The sequence below is a fragment of the Macaca fascicularis genome, chromosome 12 (genome assembly GCF_037993035.2).
Source record: "Macaca fascicularis isolate 582-1 chromosome 12, T2T-MFA8v1.1".
In the NCBI taxonomy this organism is placed as follows: Eukaryota; Metazoa; Chordata; class Mammalia; order Primates; family Cercopithecidae; genus Macaca; species Macaca fascicularis.
This window is the reverse complement of record NC_088386.1, coordinates 64,686,473-64,702,277: the sequence shown is the minus strand read 5'-3', so window position 1 is coordinate 64,702,277 and position 15,805 is coordinate 64,686,473. Positions and strand designations below refer to the sequence as shown.

Here is a 15,805-nt window from a genome sequence, read left to right as displayed (position 1 = left end):
AGTCCTTTCTTTCTCTTTCCCTTTGTAATATTTCTCTTTCCCTTTGTAATACCTTGGTTCCTCCTCTTACTTTTTTACATTAGTGAGGCTGAGACCCTCTAAAATGTGTCTTCCATGATACGTCCAGGGATCTTACTGTATTTCTTGTGTCATGGGCACTGAGATAATAGCCAGCATGACTTAAAAGCAGTAGAGGTGCTTGGGTGAGATCACCTAGGTTGATTTGAACATGCCAGAGTCTCACAAATGTGTCTTTCATCCATAAATATGTTAAAAGACTAACAATTAAAAACACGGGCTGGGCACGGTGGCTTACGCCTGTAATCCCAACACTTTGGGAGGCCGAGGCAGGTGGATCACGACATCAGGAGTTCAAGACCAGCCTGGCCAACACAGTGAAACCCCGTATCTACTAAAAATGCAAAAATTAGCTGGGTGTGGTGGCACATGCCTGTAGTCCCAGCTACTCAGGAGGCTGAGTCAGGAGAATTGCTTGAACCTGGGAGGCAAAGGTTGCCGTGAGCCGAGACTGCGCCACTGCACTCCAGCCTGGGTGACAGAGCAAGACTTCATCTCAAAAAATTAAAAAAAAAAAAATTCAGTTCTATCATTTTCCAAAAGTTACATTGATATGCATAGGATCCCCCAAGGAGACAGAAAAAAAAAAAGTCACTATTCCTTTTCTCCTGTTAGTAATTGCTTAACTCCAAGTTAGCCATTTCATTTTGAAGCAATGACATCTAAGAGATTTTGGCCCGCCCCACTTAACTGTAAGGGCCCAGAGGCAGGGCTCTGACCTGAATGTCTTCCTGTTCCCCTTGGGGACACTATGTACAAAGCAGGAACTCACTTGAATGTGGGTTAAAGTGAAGACCTCTTCTACTTCTGTAGCCCTGTGTTCCCCACTCCTCCACAGGCTGGTCCCCTGCTTTCACAGAGTGAGAGACACCCCATAAAACCTGCGGGCTGCCTCGGCTCCTGTTGAGAGTAGGCTGTCTGTTCCCTTGTCTGGCAGTCAGCACGACAGGCAACTTTTCAGTCAGGCGTGGGCCACGCACCATGGTCCAGCGTGATTCTCTTTGGGTTCTCCAGTTTATGGGCCCCTGGGTCCGCTGAGTAATCATTACCTGCCCTTCTACCTGCAATTCAGTTGTATAATCTTGCCATGACTCAGCAAATATAGGATAATAAGTGTACCTACCTCTGGGGTTTCTTAAAAAAAAATCAGAAACTTGTAAAACGCTTAGAGTAAGCACTCAATAAATATTAGATGTTTTTGTTATTATTATTATTATGATACAGGAGGGAATGGTGAAGGGAGAAGGGATACTCTTGAGTTGACCAAAGAATGTTACTTTAGGGAATAAGAGTTATAGTTTGGGTTCGCCATCCACACCCAATTTTCAAGCAGCCCCAGAAATCTCTTTTTCTCCAGATGCATCTTGTGTGTGTCTGTTTTATGTGTTCTCTCTGTACTGAGGTAACCATGTGATCAGCTTGTAGATACTATGGCACAAATTCTGTAATATATAAATTTAAAATCAAAGAAGTATTTAAAACCATTGGATGAAAAGAGCCCGGAGAGTTTCAGTTACTGTTCAGGGACCACAGGAGGAATTGAACGATTTACCACATGGGCTGAATCATGGTTCCAGGTCCCAAATTGCTTTACCCTTCAGTAAGAAGAAACTTTAAAATTGAGACGGGAGGAAAAGAAACCCACAAAATCATACCATTACTGAGAGGTTTTTGTTTTCCCCTTTTTATTTAGGTGACAAAATGGAATCTCTTCAAACGAAAAACTAAACAAACTACCAACTTTGAAAATCCAATCTATGCACAGGTAATTTTTAACAATTTTTCTTAGCACAGACATTTTTTCTTAGAAATTATGTGATTGGTCAAATTGGACACACACTTAGATTATTCTAAGCAGAGTGGCCACAAATAGTCTTCTTTATGAAAAACCATGTATGTTGACCTTGGGATAATAAATGGCTGATTCCTGTTACGCTGTGTTCTTAGATGGAGAACGAACAAAAGGAAACTGTTGCTGCGACCCCACCTCCATCACCTTCGCTCCCTGCTAAGCCTAAGCCTCCTTCGAGAAGAGACCCAACTCCAACCTATTCCGCAACAGAAGACACTTTTAAAGACACTGCAAATCTTGTTAAAGAAGACTCTGAAGTATAGCTATACCAGCTATTTAGGGAATAATTAGAAACACACTTTTGCACATATATTTTTTACAAACAGATGAAAAAAGTTAACATTCAGTACTTTATGAAAAAATATATTTTTCCCTGTTTGCCTGTAGTTGGAAATATCCTGTGTGTCTTTTTTTACTTATGCCGTCTCATATTTTTACAAATAATTATCACAATGTACTATATGTATATCTTTGCACTGAAGTTGTCTGAAGGTAATACTATAAATATATTGTATATTTGTAAATTTTGGAAAAATTATCCTGTTACCAAATTTGCTAATAAAGGTGTCTGCTGATTTGGGTGGTGATCATTATAGTAAATGATCTAGCGAGAAAAGGAATTGACTTGGGACCTTTAGCTGTGTCTAAAGAAGAGGCACTGCTCGTATTTCCTATCAAATTATCTAGGAAAGGAGTCCAGGCCCTGCTCTTGGGTCCATTTTTACACATTAGCACTTAATTAATGTTCAATATTACATGTCAATTTGATTAATGGGTATTTTGATAGGGGCCCCTATGTGTTGTATAGACATCTGGACTCGACTGTAGACTCCTCAGATAATACAGAAGGTAGACAAAGCAATTCAGTTTGGCCCTTCTGTGTGTTGGGATTGTCTAATCAGAACACTCGTTTCATGTGTGTTCTCTCACTAGCTGCCAAGGCAACATTTGTATTTGTGATGTCTATGAGGAAATCCCATATCATTAAGTGCCAGTGTCCTGCATTGAGTTTGTAGTTAATTAAATGAGCTCTTCTGCTTGATGGACCTTGGAGCAATTTCTCATTCAAGGTGGTCACCTGCCCCAGTAGCTGGAGCTCAGTAGCTGAATTTCTGAAACCAAATCTGTGTCTTCATAAAATAAGGTGCAAAAAAAAAAAAAAAAAAAAAATACCAGTTAAGCAAAGCCTCAACTGGGTTTTTGTTTCTATGAAAATATCATTATAATCACTATTTATTTCTTAAGTTGAACCTGAATAGAAAGGGAAACCATTCTTTTTAAGCTTTTTATTAGGCCCTTTGGTGAAATGTGTACCTTCATATTAGAATGTACTGTACAGTCCAGATCTTTTCTTTGTTTGTTTGTTTTGTTTTGTTTTTTTTTTTTAAAGAGATGGAGTCTTGCTATGTTGCCCAGGCTGATCTTGAAGTCCTGGGCTCAAGTAATCCTCCCAGCTCAGTCTCCTGAGTAGTTGGGATTATGGGCGTAAGCCACTGTGCCCAGCTTCCAGCTCTTCTCTTAAATAGTGGGTATAGTCTGCACAGTAGGAACCATGGCAGGAATACACACTTTCCCATAGCAAATAGCATTCCTGACTCTCTGTGCTAATATTGCACATTTGTTGAACAATGAATGAATGGATGGATGGATGGATGAATGAAACATATACTACTGATTATTTTATTCCAGAGTTCTCAAAATATTTGTTGCTCATATTTTGAGTACTGATTGTAATTACTTGGAAATGTACTTTGATTAGATAAACAACTGGAAATAATGCTGCTGAAAAATTTCTAATAAATGTGTATTTTATCAGATGTTTTCTGTGTGCTTCATAAGCCCCGGTCATGAATCAGTTGTATTTTGCTGTGTAAAAAGCTTGAGGCTTTGAGTGCTCTTAGTCATACCAGTTCTGTACCACTCCTTCCCGGAACTGAATCCAGAGCAATTTGATTGGAAATCAAGCCTCTGCATTCATTTTGTTTGTGTCCATGATAGTCTGGGATAAGTTATAGGAAACAACTCTCCAGAAATGAGTAGATATCAGAGTCCCAGGTAACCACCAGTATAGCCAGTCCTTGAATGCTGTCCATGGCTAAGGCAGAGCAGGGAGTGCATATTCCTGTTTCTCTAATAACTAGTGTTCCCCTAACAGTAATTTGTTCAAGAGGACGATTTCCCAGCCAGCTCCTTTAAGCGTAGGCTGTGGACCGTCTTCCCACTGTTAATCTCTCTGAGCCGCAGCTGCTGCCTCTATAAAATAAGGGGCTCGGTTGTGAGACCCCAATATGGAAGTGTATATAGAGTGTAACCCGACACCTAGCATAAAATATACCCTCAATTGATGGAAGCCATGATTATCATAATTTATGAAGGAAGGGGAAAATGGAACAGCCATTTGTGTGTTTAAAAAAGTTCCTTGGGTGATTTAATGAAGAGCCTTGGTTGAAAATGATGATTCGAAATAGAAATGGCTGATCTTTCTTTTTTACTGGAGGAGGTTACGGAGGTGAACAAGATTGTGTCTGGGCCTTAGAAAGGATTCACACATATCTTGTCTATGATGAGGCTGAAGAGCAGATGATAAAAAGTTTGGTCTTGCTTTACTGTCATTTGAAGGTGATAGGAAGGGCAGTAAATATTCCTGTGCATAGAAATCGGAAAAGGTTGAGAAGATGGAAGTGCATATTCACATCACAGCACAGGGAACTGAGCCACCGCTGAAATAAATATACCTTTCCCGGATTCTTCCAAGGATCCTGAGGAGTTGTTTGAGTTTGTTGTATATATTCTGGATATGAGTCCCCTGTCAAGTGAATAGTTTGCAAAAATTTTCTTCCATTTAACAGGTGGTCTCTTCATTTTGTTGATTGTTTCCTTTGCTGTGCAGAATCTTTTTAGTTTATTATAGTCCCATTTGTCTATTTTTGGTTTTGTTGCCTGTTCTTTTGAGGTCTTAGTCATAAATTCTTTGCCTATAAGAAAGTCCAGGAGAGTTTCCCCTAGGTATTTTTTCTAGTATTTTTATAATTTTGGGTCTTACTTTTAAGCGTTTAATCCATTTTCAGTTGATTTTTGTATATGGTGAACGATAAGGGTCCAATTTTTTTCTTCTGCATGCAGCTACCAATTTTCCCAGCACCATTTATTGAAGAGGGTGTCCTTTCCCCTGTGTAGGTTCTTGTTAGCTTTGTCAAAGATCAATTGGCTGTTAAATATGTGGCTTTATTTTTGGGTTCTCTATTCCATTCTATTGGTCTAGGTGTCTATTTTTATACCAATGTGCTATTTTGGTTACTGTACCTTTGTAGTCAGGTAGTGTAATGCCTCCAACTTTGTTCTTTTTGCTCAGGATTGTCTTGGCTATTCGAGCTCTTCTTTTTGGTTCCATTTGGTTCCATTTGTGAAGGTTTTTTTCTAATTCTGTGAAGAATGGTGTTGGTATTTTGATGGGGATTGTGCTGATTCTGCAGATTGCTTTGGACAATATAGTCATTTTAACAATATTAATTCTTCCAATCCATAGGCAGGGAATATTTTTTCATTTGTTTGTGTCCTCTTCAACTTCTTTCATCAGTGTTTTGTAGTTTTTCTTGTAGAGCTCTTTCACCTCCTTGGTTAAATTTATTCCTAGGTCCTTTTTTTTTTTTTTTTTTTTTTTTTTTTTTTTTTTTTTTGTAGCTATTGCCGTCTTGATTTTTTTTTTTTTCTCAGCTAGCTCATTATTGGTATATAGAAATGCTACTGATTTTTGTACATTAATTTTCTATCCTGCTACTTGGCTAAATTCATTTATCAAACCTAGGAGTTTTTTGGTGGAGTCTTTAGATTCTTCTGGATACAAGATGGACAATTTGACTTCCTCTTTTACAATTTGGATGCCTTTTATTTCTTTCTCTTGCCAGATTGCTCTGGCTAAGACTTCCAGTACTATGCTGAATTGGTTAAAAGTGGGCATACTTATCTTGTTTCGGTTCTTACAGAAAATTCTTTCAACTTTTTTCCATTCAGCACAATGTTATCTGTGGATTTATGATATATGTTTTTTATTATTTTGAGGTATTCCTAGTTTGTTGAGAGTCTTCATTCTGAAGGGATGTTGAATTTTATCCAACCTTTTTTTTTTTTGCATCTATTGAGATGATCATATGGTTTTGTTCTTCATTATGTTAAAGTGATGTATCATGTTTATCGATTTTCAAGTGTTGAACCATCCTTGCATCCCTAGTGTAAATCCCACTCGATCTTGGTGTATTATCTTTTTAACATAGTATTGGATTCAGTTTGCTAGTGTTTTGTTGAGGATTTCTGCATCTGTGTTCATCAGGGGTATTGGTCTGTGGTTTTCTTTTTTTTATTATGTCCTTGTCTGGTTTGGGGATCAGGGTAATGCTGGCCTTATAGAATGAATTAGGGAGCGTTCCCTCTTTTTTGGAATCATTTCAGAGGGATTGGTATTAGTTCTTTGTACCTTGGGTAGAATTCAGCTGTGAATCTATCCAGTCCTGGACTTTTCTTTGTTGGGAGACTTTTTATTATGGATTCAATCTTGCTACTTTTTATTGGTCTGCTCAGGTTTTCTGTTTCTTCCTGATTCAATCTGGGTAGATAGCATGTTTCCAGGAACTTATCTATTTCCTAGATTTTCCAATTTGTCAGCATATAGTTGTTCATAATAATTTCTGACGATCTTTTGTATTTCTATGGTATCAGTTGTAATGTCTTCTTTTTCATTTCTGATTTTGTGTATTTGGGTCTTTTCTTGGTTAGTCTTGCCAGTGGTTTATTCATTTTGTTTATATTTTTTGAAGAGCAACTTTTGTTTTGTTAATGATTTGTATTTCTTTAAACCTCTATTTCATTTAGTTCTGTTCTGATCTTTATTATTTATTTTCTTCTGTTCATTTGGGGTTTGGTTTATTCTTCCTTTTCTAATTCCTTTAGGTGCATTGTTAGGTTGTTAGTTTGTAATTTTTTTACCTTTTCGATATAGGCATTTAATGCTATAAACTTCTCTTTTAACACTGCTTTTGCTGTGTCCCACAGATTTCGGTATGTTGTGTTTCCGTTTTCATGTGTTTCAAGAAATGTTTTTATTTCCTTCTTAATTTCTTTATTTACCTGATTGTCATTCAGGAGCATGTTATTTAATTCCCATGTATTTGTATAGTTTCCAAAATTCCTCTTGGTATTGATTTCTAGTTTTACTCCATTGCACTCTGAGAAGATACTTGATATAATTTTGATTTTTCAGAATTTGTTGATACTTGTTTTGTAGAGTAACATATGGTCTATGCTGAAGAATGTTCCACATATTGATGAAAAGATTGTAGTATATTCTGAAATTATTGAATAGAATGTTCTGTAAATGTCTGTTAGATCCATTTGGTCTAAAGTCCAGTTCACATTTAATGCTTCTTTGTTGACTTTCTGTCTAAATGATCTGTTTAATACTGAGAGTGGGGTGTTGAAATCCCCCACTATTATTGTACTGCACTCTATCTCTTTATATCTAGTAATATTTGCTTCATGAATCTGGGTGCTCCAGTGCTGGCTGCATATCTATTTAGAATTGTTATGCCCTCTTGCTGGATTGATCCCTTTATCAACATATAATGACCTCCTATGTTTTTTATTTTTGTTTCAGTTTTTTACTGTTCTCGACTTAAGGTCTGTTTTATCTGATATAACTACTCCTGCTTGCTTTTGATTTCTGTTTGCATGGAATATGTCTTTCCATCCCTTTACTTTCAGTCTATATGTGTCTTTACTGGTATGGTGAGTTGGATCATGTTTTTTAATCCATTCAGCCGTTATATTTTCAGAATTTAATTTAATTTGTTTATGTTCAAAATTATTATTGATATGTGAAGCTCTGTTCATTCCTGTCATATTGTTAGTTGTTTTCTGGTTGTTGTAAATATTCTTTGTTCTTTACTTTTTCTCATGTTGATTGTCATTGTGGTCTGGTGAATTTCCGTAGTGGTACGATTTGAGTCCTTTTTCTTCCTCCTTCATGTGATTACTTTACCAGTGAGTTTTATATGTTTGTGTGTTTCCATGATGGTAAATGTTGTTTTTTTCACTCCAGATTTAGAACTCCCTTGAGTATTTCTTGTAGGCCCAGTTCAGTCTAGTGGTAAATAAATTCTCTCAGCATTTGCTTGTGTGGGAAAGACTTTATTTCTTCTTCATTTATGAAGTGCAATTTTGCTGGAAATTATATCCTTGGCTGGCAGGTTTTTGTTTTGTTTTGTTTTTTTCTTTCAGCACTTTGGGTATGCCATCCCATTCTCTTCTGGCCTGTTAGGTTTCTGCTGAGATATCTGCTGTTAGTCTGCTGAGGGTTCTTTTATAGGTTGCTAGATGGTTTTCTCTTGCTGTATTTAAGATTCACTCTTTACCTTTGACACTAAACAGACTGAGTATAATGTGCCATTGAGAAGACCATTTTGCATTGTGTCTTTTTGGGGATTACTGAGTCTGCTGTATCTGAATGACCAAATCTCTCGCTAGACTTGAGAAGTTTTCATCTATTCATTAAATAGGTTTTCTAATCCTTTGTCACTTTGCCCTTGAGGATACCAATAATGCAAATATTCAATTGCTTTATGTTGTCCCAAATGTCACAAAGACTTTGTTAATTCTTTTAATTTTTTTTTTTTTTTTGCCTAACTGGATTATTTCAAAAGGGATTCTGAGATAATGAGATTCTTTCTTCTGCCTGATCTAGTATACTGTTGAAGCTTTCAAATGTATCGAGAGCTTTTGTATTTCCTTCAATGAATTTTTTACTTCCAGAATTTCTATTTGGTTCAAAAAATATCTATTTCTTTGTTAAATTTCTCATTCATATCCTGAATTGTTTTCTGATTTTTTTAATATTGTTTTTCAGAATTCTCTTGTATCTCACTGAGCTTCTTTAAATCAATGTTTAAAATTATTTATCAGGAATTTCAAAAATTTCTTTTTGATTAAAATCTATTGCTAGAGGATTATTGTGTTCCTCTGGAGGTGTCATGTTTTCTTGCTTTTTCATGTTTCCTGGGTCCTTATGTTGATATCTGATGTAATGGTTGGTGTAACAGTTGTTTCGTCTCATTTTTGAATTTACTTTTGCAGGGGACGACTTTTTCTGAAGTTATATCTATGGTGTTGGTTGGGTAGGATACTGTGGCTTTGATTCTGAGTGCATGCAGTAGGGTAGTCTCTGTATGATTTCTTGGACTGTAAACAGCATGGGAGTATCTGTGCTTTCTGTAGTGAGTTAGGGTGTGGTTATTACTGGAGGCTGTGGTGAAGTTGTGTTGGGGACTAGCATGCCAAGTGTGCCAATATTCAGGCCACAGTGGTGGCAGTGGTGGGCTGAGTATGCCTATATTTTTTGGCCCAAGGTGGTATACAATGGTGTCTGTGTTCATGGTTACTGGTGGGTCAATTCTTAGGTTTCCAAGTGGCTTGCTTCGATGCCAGTAGTGGCAATGATGGACCAGGTGAGTGGGTGGGTTCTCAGGCACATCGGACAGCTGACATGGCATAGGTGATAGCAGTAGCAGAAGTAAGGTGATTCTCTGGGTCACAGGCAGTATGCATTGATGTTGGTGGTGGCTCCAACGGACTGGGCAGGCCAGTCTCCAGGCCTGCAGATGGCCTTTGCTGGTCAGCACCAGCTGAGGTGGTAGTGCCAGGAGTTTAGGTCCAACCTCACGTCCCTGGGAGGAGTGTTCAGGTTCTCAAGGTGGTGGGTTGGGTTGGGCAATCCCCAGAACCCTGGGCTGTTTGCTCTATCCTGGAGTTGGGGATGGGCGAAGCCACATTGGCTGAGCTTGTGCTCAGACCTCCCAAAGGTGAGAGCCAGGGTGATCCTCAAGTCCTAGGTGGAGTGCTCAGGTGAGGAATGGCAGCATCCATGCTAAGGCACTGCCACTGAAGACGGTGTAGTCATCTTCAGTGACTACAGCCTGGGTTGGCAGTGGGGGAACGCACATTCATCTTACTTGCCCTGGCCAGGCAGGCTGCCTCTCTCCCTTCTTTTTCCCTGCTTTTGATGTTTCCTGTCACTTATCTGTTGAATTCTATCATTCTCTCTGGGATAATGTATTTGAAGTGTGACTGTCTATATACTATTTTGGTTCTTCTAAGTGCAGGAGGTGGGTATGAAATGCTTCTAGTCAGCCATCTTGAAGCCCCTCTCTAGAAGTGTTTTTATAAGAATAGCTGCAGTTCTCCCAAATCATACAAGCTAAGAGTGTTGCATTCAGGTGGTATTGGTGGGGTGGGCATTCTGGGTCCTCCTGGCAGTGAGGAGGCTGTGGGCACCCATAGTCCTGGCTCACTACTTGTGGGCTCCTCCCCTTGGGTGACCAGGTCAGTCCTTGGCTGCTGAATGGTCAGTCTTCTCCCCATCCCCAATACTGACATGTCAAAGTTGCTGCTCTTGGTGAGGTGAGAGAACCCTTCCACTAGCATGGTAAATCTTTGACGAGATGACTGAAAGGGGACTTCCCTCTCTGGGTTTAACTAGTGCTACACATCTTTCCTCAGCCTTTTCTGCTGGTTTCGTATCCTTCTTTCCCTGGGACCATGCCACTGGATTCCTTAAGAGCTTCCTGGGAGGGAATCTGAACAATACTTAGAGGGCTGCTCTCAATAGAGTGTCTTCAGACAAGCCAGTGCATACACACACACTCTTCAGTAGAGCTCTTCCCCTGCTAGAAAACTTTTTGCAGTGTTGTGGAGCTAATGTATCCTTGGCCTTCCTTTGCACCCCTCCAGTCTGTTTAAGAATTTTTTGCATTGGGGCTGTCTGTCTCATAGTCTACCTTGACTCTTCTTTGGGGGTCCTATGAGGTCTTTATTATGCAGACAGAACTCCCTAGTGCCCCTCCCACACATACACCAAGACAAGCCCTGATTTGTCTGGATTCCAGGACAGAGGACAGAATGGATTTCATTCTGAGACCTGGGCCATTAATCATCTGTTTGGCATTAAGAATGAATTTCTCATAGAAACAATGTGTCAACTTATAGTTCAGATCTCTCTCCAGCTAACAAGAGCCCATCCAATCCAAAATGTGGCCCAGCTGTAGAATTCATTGTATGAGGCTAGGTTCTGAGGTTTGGCAACAGAAAGTCAGACAATCAGGAGGGAAAAGAATACAGAAAAAAGAAAAAGAAAACGTCCTCCTTTCCTGGGTCTTGGGCCAGTCCTGGGAAAGTTCCTGAAACAAACCAAGCATGCTGGATCTTCGGCTTCCTGCCAGCTCCCCAGTGGACCCCTTTACCAGCACCCAGCGGCCTCTCCTCAAACATTCCAGGATCCCTGCTGTGTGAAATTCATCAGCTTGGCACCCCACCCATGCTGGGCCCACTCCTCAGTAGGCTCCAAGCACCAACCTTAAGTCTCTAACCACCACCATAATCTCACAGTTCCCCTGCACAAATCTGCATGAGAGAGCCAAATACAAGAACTGTTGGTGGATGTCGGATTGGGTTAGAAGCAGAGTGCAGCAAGCATCTCTGGCAAAACATTATGTTGCTGTGAGCATGGGTTGTGCTCCGGCTCTATGCTAAGTGGTTTACCTATATCACTCACTCAACAAATATTTGAGCACCAAGAATACTGGTGTGGGCATTAGGGGTTATAGTGCAAATGAAATAAATGTCTCTAATCTTGTGGAGCTTGCATTTGAATACGTTATTTCCTTTAGTTCTCATACTAAGCTTCAGAGCTAGTACTGTCATATCTCCATTTTATTCAGTAAAATAACTTAGGTGCCAAGAGATTAAATAACATACCCCAAGAACGTGGCAGGTTAAGTTATAAGACTAGGACTCCATGCCAGGCTCTCTGCAATGTTGGAGCCCTTGTCCTTACCACAAGGCCTGATCACCTGGGAGCCAGAGCTCCACAACTCCCAACCCCCAACACAGATGGGGTCAAAAAGGTGGGCTTAGTGGTCCCAACTTGTTCTTGATTTCCTTAACTTATTCCTCTTTGTCTTCTTCATTTATAGTTTCTCAAGGGATCCTAGATCTCCCCCAAGCTGAGGGAAGGGTGAAGATGGGCAGGAAGGCTGAGACTCATGGGTTGTGTGTGAATTGGGGGCTTTCTTTATGACCACAGCCTCCATGGATCTAATTAGAGGTTTTCTCATGCCTCCTTGAAAGGTAATTGTCAAGGAGTGAGTCGTTGTGAGGCAAGAGAATTGGGAATTAGGCTAACCAAGGGTTAAGGCATAAGCAAAAGAACAGCAGGTGTAGCCACTTCTAGGCAGCATTAAGCAGCATGCAGCATGCATCCTAGCTCCTGTGATAACAAGACAGAAGTTTCCACTTCAGCCTCTAATTGACCATGAGCCAAGTCTCCACTTCAGCCACTGATTGGTCACAGGCCAATCCTTCGGTGTGACCAACTGGAGGCCTCTAAAGGGCACCTAGGGGCATTACCAAGCTTAATAAAAATTAATACATATCTTAATAAAAATCCTAATGGGTGGGGGAGTTCTTGAACCACTTGCTGGAGCCCGCTCCTACAAGAGCTCCTACAGGCTCCTACTCTGTGGAAAGTACTTTTGCTTTAATAAATCTGTGCTTTTGTTACTTCGTTCTTTTGTTGCTTTGTGCGTTTTGTTCAGTTCTTTGTTCAATGTGCTAAGAACCCGGACAACTCACAGTCAAGACCTTCCATCTGGTAACAATTGCAAAAATAAGTCTGTCTTGAAATAAAACATTTACAATAGATTTCTTCAATGGCTATTCCCTGGAATCTAAATAATTGGTATATTTTACACACACAAAAAAAAGAAAACAAATAAATTCCACTTTGCATTTCAGCATGAGACATGCAATGCTCACTAGTCAATGAGTTGAAGAAGTAAGTAGAGACCATCTAACGGGGGGTGGGCAAGTTTCCTATAAGGTCTGAAAAGCAAGCTCATGGAGTCAGGGCCAGCACAATTTCAACAACCCCTGACCTTTCTAGCATTGAACGTAAGTTTAAGTCTTCAGGTGACTCACTGGTCTGTAAAGACAAATGGAAATAACCCAGGACACATTTCTTGTGCTAACGTTTGATATCAGAGAAATGCCCCTTTCATCTGCAAGATCAGAATGCCTCCTTTTCTGCAATACAGAACTTAGGGTACCACGTCGCTCAGCTTTAAATTCTGTATCCTCAGAAGACTGGATCATTTCCTTCCACTTAAAACAGCCATCACATGTGTGTTTCTGGTCAGCAAAAGGATTCTGACTCTATTGACTCAAAAAGAGGACTTCCCCTCCTTCCCATCCCTCCATCCCTCTAAGTTCCCCTCTTCCTTTCCTCACTTATCATCCAAGCCTCATCCCTCCCTGTCCCCTCAGCCTTCTTCTCTAGGGGGCCTGAAAGGCCCAATCACACATCCGTTAAAGGCTGCCTCTGACAGCCGAGCTTAAGAATAAAACTAACAGAGAAGAGGACAAGAAAAAGAAAGAAGGTAACTGATGGGAGGAGACAGAGAGAGAGGAATGTTAGGAAACCTTCCTGTGGGGCTCTTTGTTTTATTTCAGTACACAATGAATTTCTTTTATTTTGGTAGGCATCCACATTTCAGCGTTTAGTGGTCCTGAACAGAAAGTGGAAAAATGCAGCACTTTGCCAGGAAGTCAAGCCCACCAATTTCCAGGTTCTGCTGTGCACACTGAGTTCTTTCCTAATCCCTGCTGAGGATCTTGAGACACAGCACTACCAAAACCAAAGGATGTGCTTAATTCAAGGTTCTTTATGTTCCAGCTGCCAGATTCCACACTAGACTCCAGTGGATTGAAAGGATGTCCAGATGAGAGCCCTGTTTAAAACTTCTACAATCTTTAAAAGTTGAAGAAGAAATTAAAGGAAAAGAAAGCAATTCAGAGGGATCATGTGTGCTTACAAGTGTCTTCATGAGGCCTTTCTCCAAGTTTAGCCACCAAAGACTGAGAGCTGGCAGGTCTGAGTAACCCTGGTTGACTGTTCTTTTCTTATCAAAATCTGAGCCAAAAAAACTCATCAGCTGATGATGATAGCAGAGGGTGGCAGAGCTGAGGACCTAATATTTACTTCCCAGGCTGGTGGCAAGTGAATAAATGCAGTTCCAAAACTAAACAAGGCAGGTAAGAGACTTGTTCCAACTTTACCTGGCTTCTGGCCAAAGCAAGGAAATGTCATGGAAAGTATTGGGTGGTGACAGTGCAAAAAGGGACTTGAGGAGGGGGAAGAAAAAACAGCACCCCTGGATAAAGTGGGAGAGAGAAGATACGGAGATAACCCTGTCCTCACCATAGGCCAATCTCAGAGGGAAGTGGAGGGGTTACAATCTATGCTTTGGCCAAGGGTGGGAATGGAGGAGTGTGGGGACAAGAGGATGGCTTAGAAGAGGCATCATTTAAGGCTTAAATGAAAAAACCAGGGATGCAGGCAAAGTACCCCGCATACCCAGCAGTAGTTCCACAGGCTGCAACCCTATATCATCACGTCTACTCTAACAAGCCACGCCCCAGGCTGGAGGGCTGTTGCAGGGGGAAGGAGCGGGGGCAGTGGGAGAAGGCAGAGACCCCAGGCCATGTTATCAGCAGCAAGGTGATTGTGTGATGTGTCCTTTTACAGTTGAGTTAGATGTGTCCCATCAGTTATGACGGGAATCAATTTAAATATATTTTCTTGATCCCAGAAGTTCAACTACGTGGACAGTGGTTACACTTGACATGATGATTTGTTATAGCACAACTTATATATTTCAAATGGACAAAAAATTAGTATCATTTCTAGTATCTTAAGATAAATTTCCTTTGAATGGAAACTTTCTTTTCAGTACTTTCAGGTCTATAAGATGTACCTAGAAAATTTACTACTGTGGAAAATGAAGACTGCTTCAATTGAATGAGGGAAGAGGTGAAGGTCCCGTGGTTTTACTTTTTGATTAACTGCTATAACAGTGTCCTTCAGGTGACTGAGGGGGTTTCATATTTTCTTTAGACATCATTAGGTGCTAAAGCTCTTGCAGAACAACTTTGTATCTCTGATTTTTAAAATTTATTTTGTATCCTTCAGTCAACTCACACCAGCAGAACCACTTTGATGCTATATGAATTCTGCCATTTTGCTAGCACTGATACGGCTCTTGGTCTACCACTCCATTAGAACTCTTAATTCCATTCATATTAATTTTTGTTAAAAATCTTTCAGAGTGGGTGCTTCTGGGTATTTAGGTCCACATTTTATTTTAAGGCTGTATATTCAGTTTTCATCAATTGTTCTTGGAGGCCCGATTACCGTCTCTGTCCATCTTGTAAGTATCATGTCTTCACTGTCTTCTAGACCCCAGCTACCTGTGCCATCACCTACTCCTTTCTGACCTTGTTCCAGTTCTTCCAACAGTTGGAAATTCTGAGGGACTTTTCACTCCTCTAGTGCTTACTTTTTGGAGTGGTTGCTCTGTTAGAAAACCTGGCTCATGGAGGGCCAGGTCATTTTTATTTGTAGTTTAATTCATCTTTTGCTAAATGCAACACAGTCCTGGCTCAGCAAATTGTTCTGTTCAATTCTCACAAATCAAGCATGCTAGAACATGATAGCAGCAACAGATGAAATTTAGAGACATACCACGATGCTCTTTCTGGATTCCTCTCCAGGGCCTGTGTTCCCATCTCCCAGCAGCGGAGAGTTCACAGCTGTGCTCCTCGATGGACTTGCCCTCAGCCAGGACTCTGCTTCACTTGAGGTTACAGGGACGATCAGGGCCAAGGCCAGGCTGTTGTGGTGAGTCAATGGCTTGATCTTCCTGTCAGTTTGGGACAACTCGGAAGGATCATTCCCAGCTTCAGAGTGTCCTATGGGATTGGTTGAGGCCTCCGCAG

The 15,805-nt window shown here is 40.4% G+C and overlaps 1 protein-coding gene and 1 pseudogene across 1 annotated transcript in view; one reads left to right on the top strand and one right to left on the bottom strand.

Annotated features, from left to right (window-relative positions):
* LRP2 (LDL receptor related protein 2) overlaps positions 1-3,747 on the top strand; it is a 213,793-nt gene extending 210,046 nt beyond the window's left edge. Inside the window, exons 78-79 of the mRNA XM_005573401.5 lie at positions 1,772-1,843; positions 2,026-3,747. Coding sequence (XP_005573458.3) covers positions 1,772-1,843; positions 2,026-2,193 — 240 coding nt within the window. The 3' untranslated portion in view covers positions 2,194-3,747. The remainder of the gene's footprint in view (positions 1-1,771; positions 1,844-2,025) is intronic.
* Positions 3,748-14,868: 11,121 nt separating this feature from the next.
* On the bottom strand, positions 14,869-15,248 carry LOC123568017 (ubiquitin-conjugating enzyme E2 variant 1-like; annotated as a pseudogene).
* Positions 15,249-15,805: the final 557 nt, after the last annotated feature.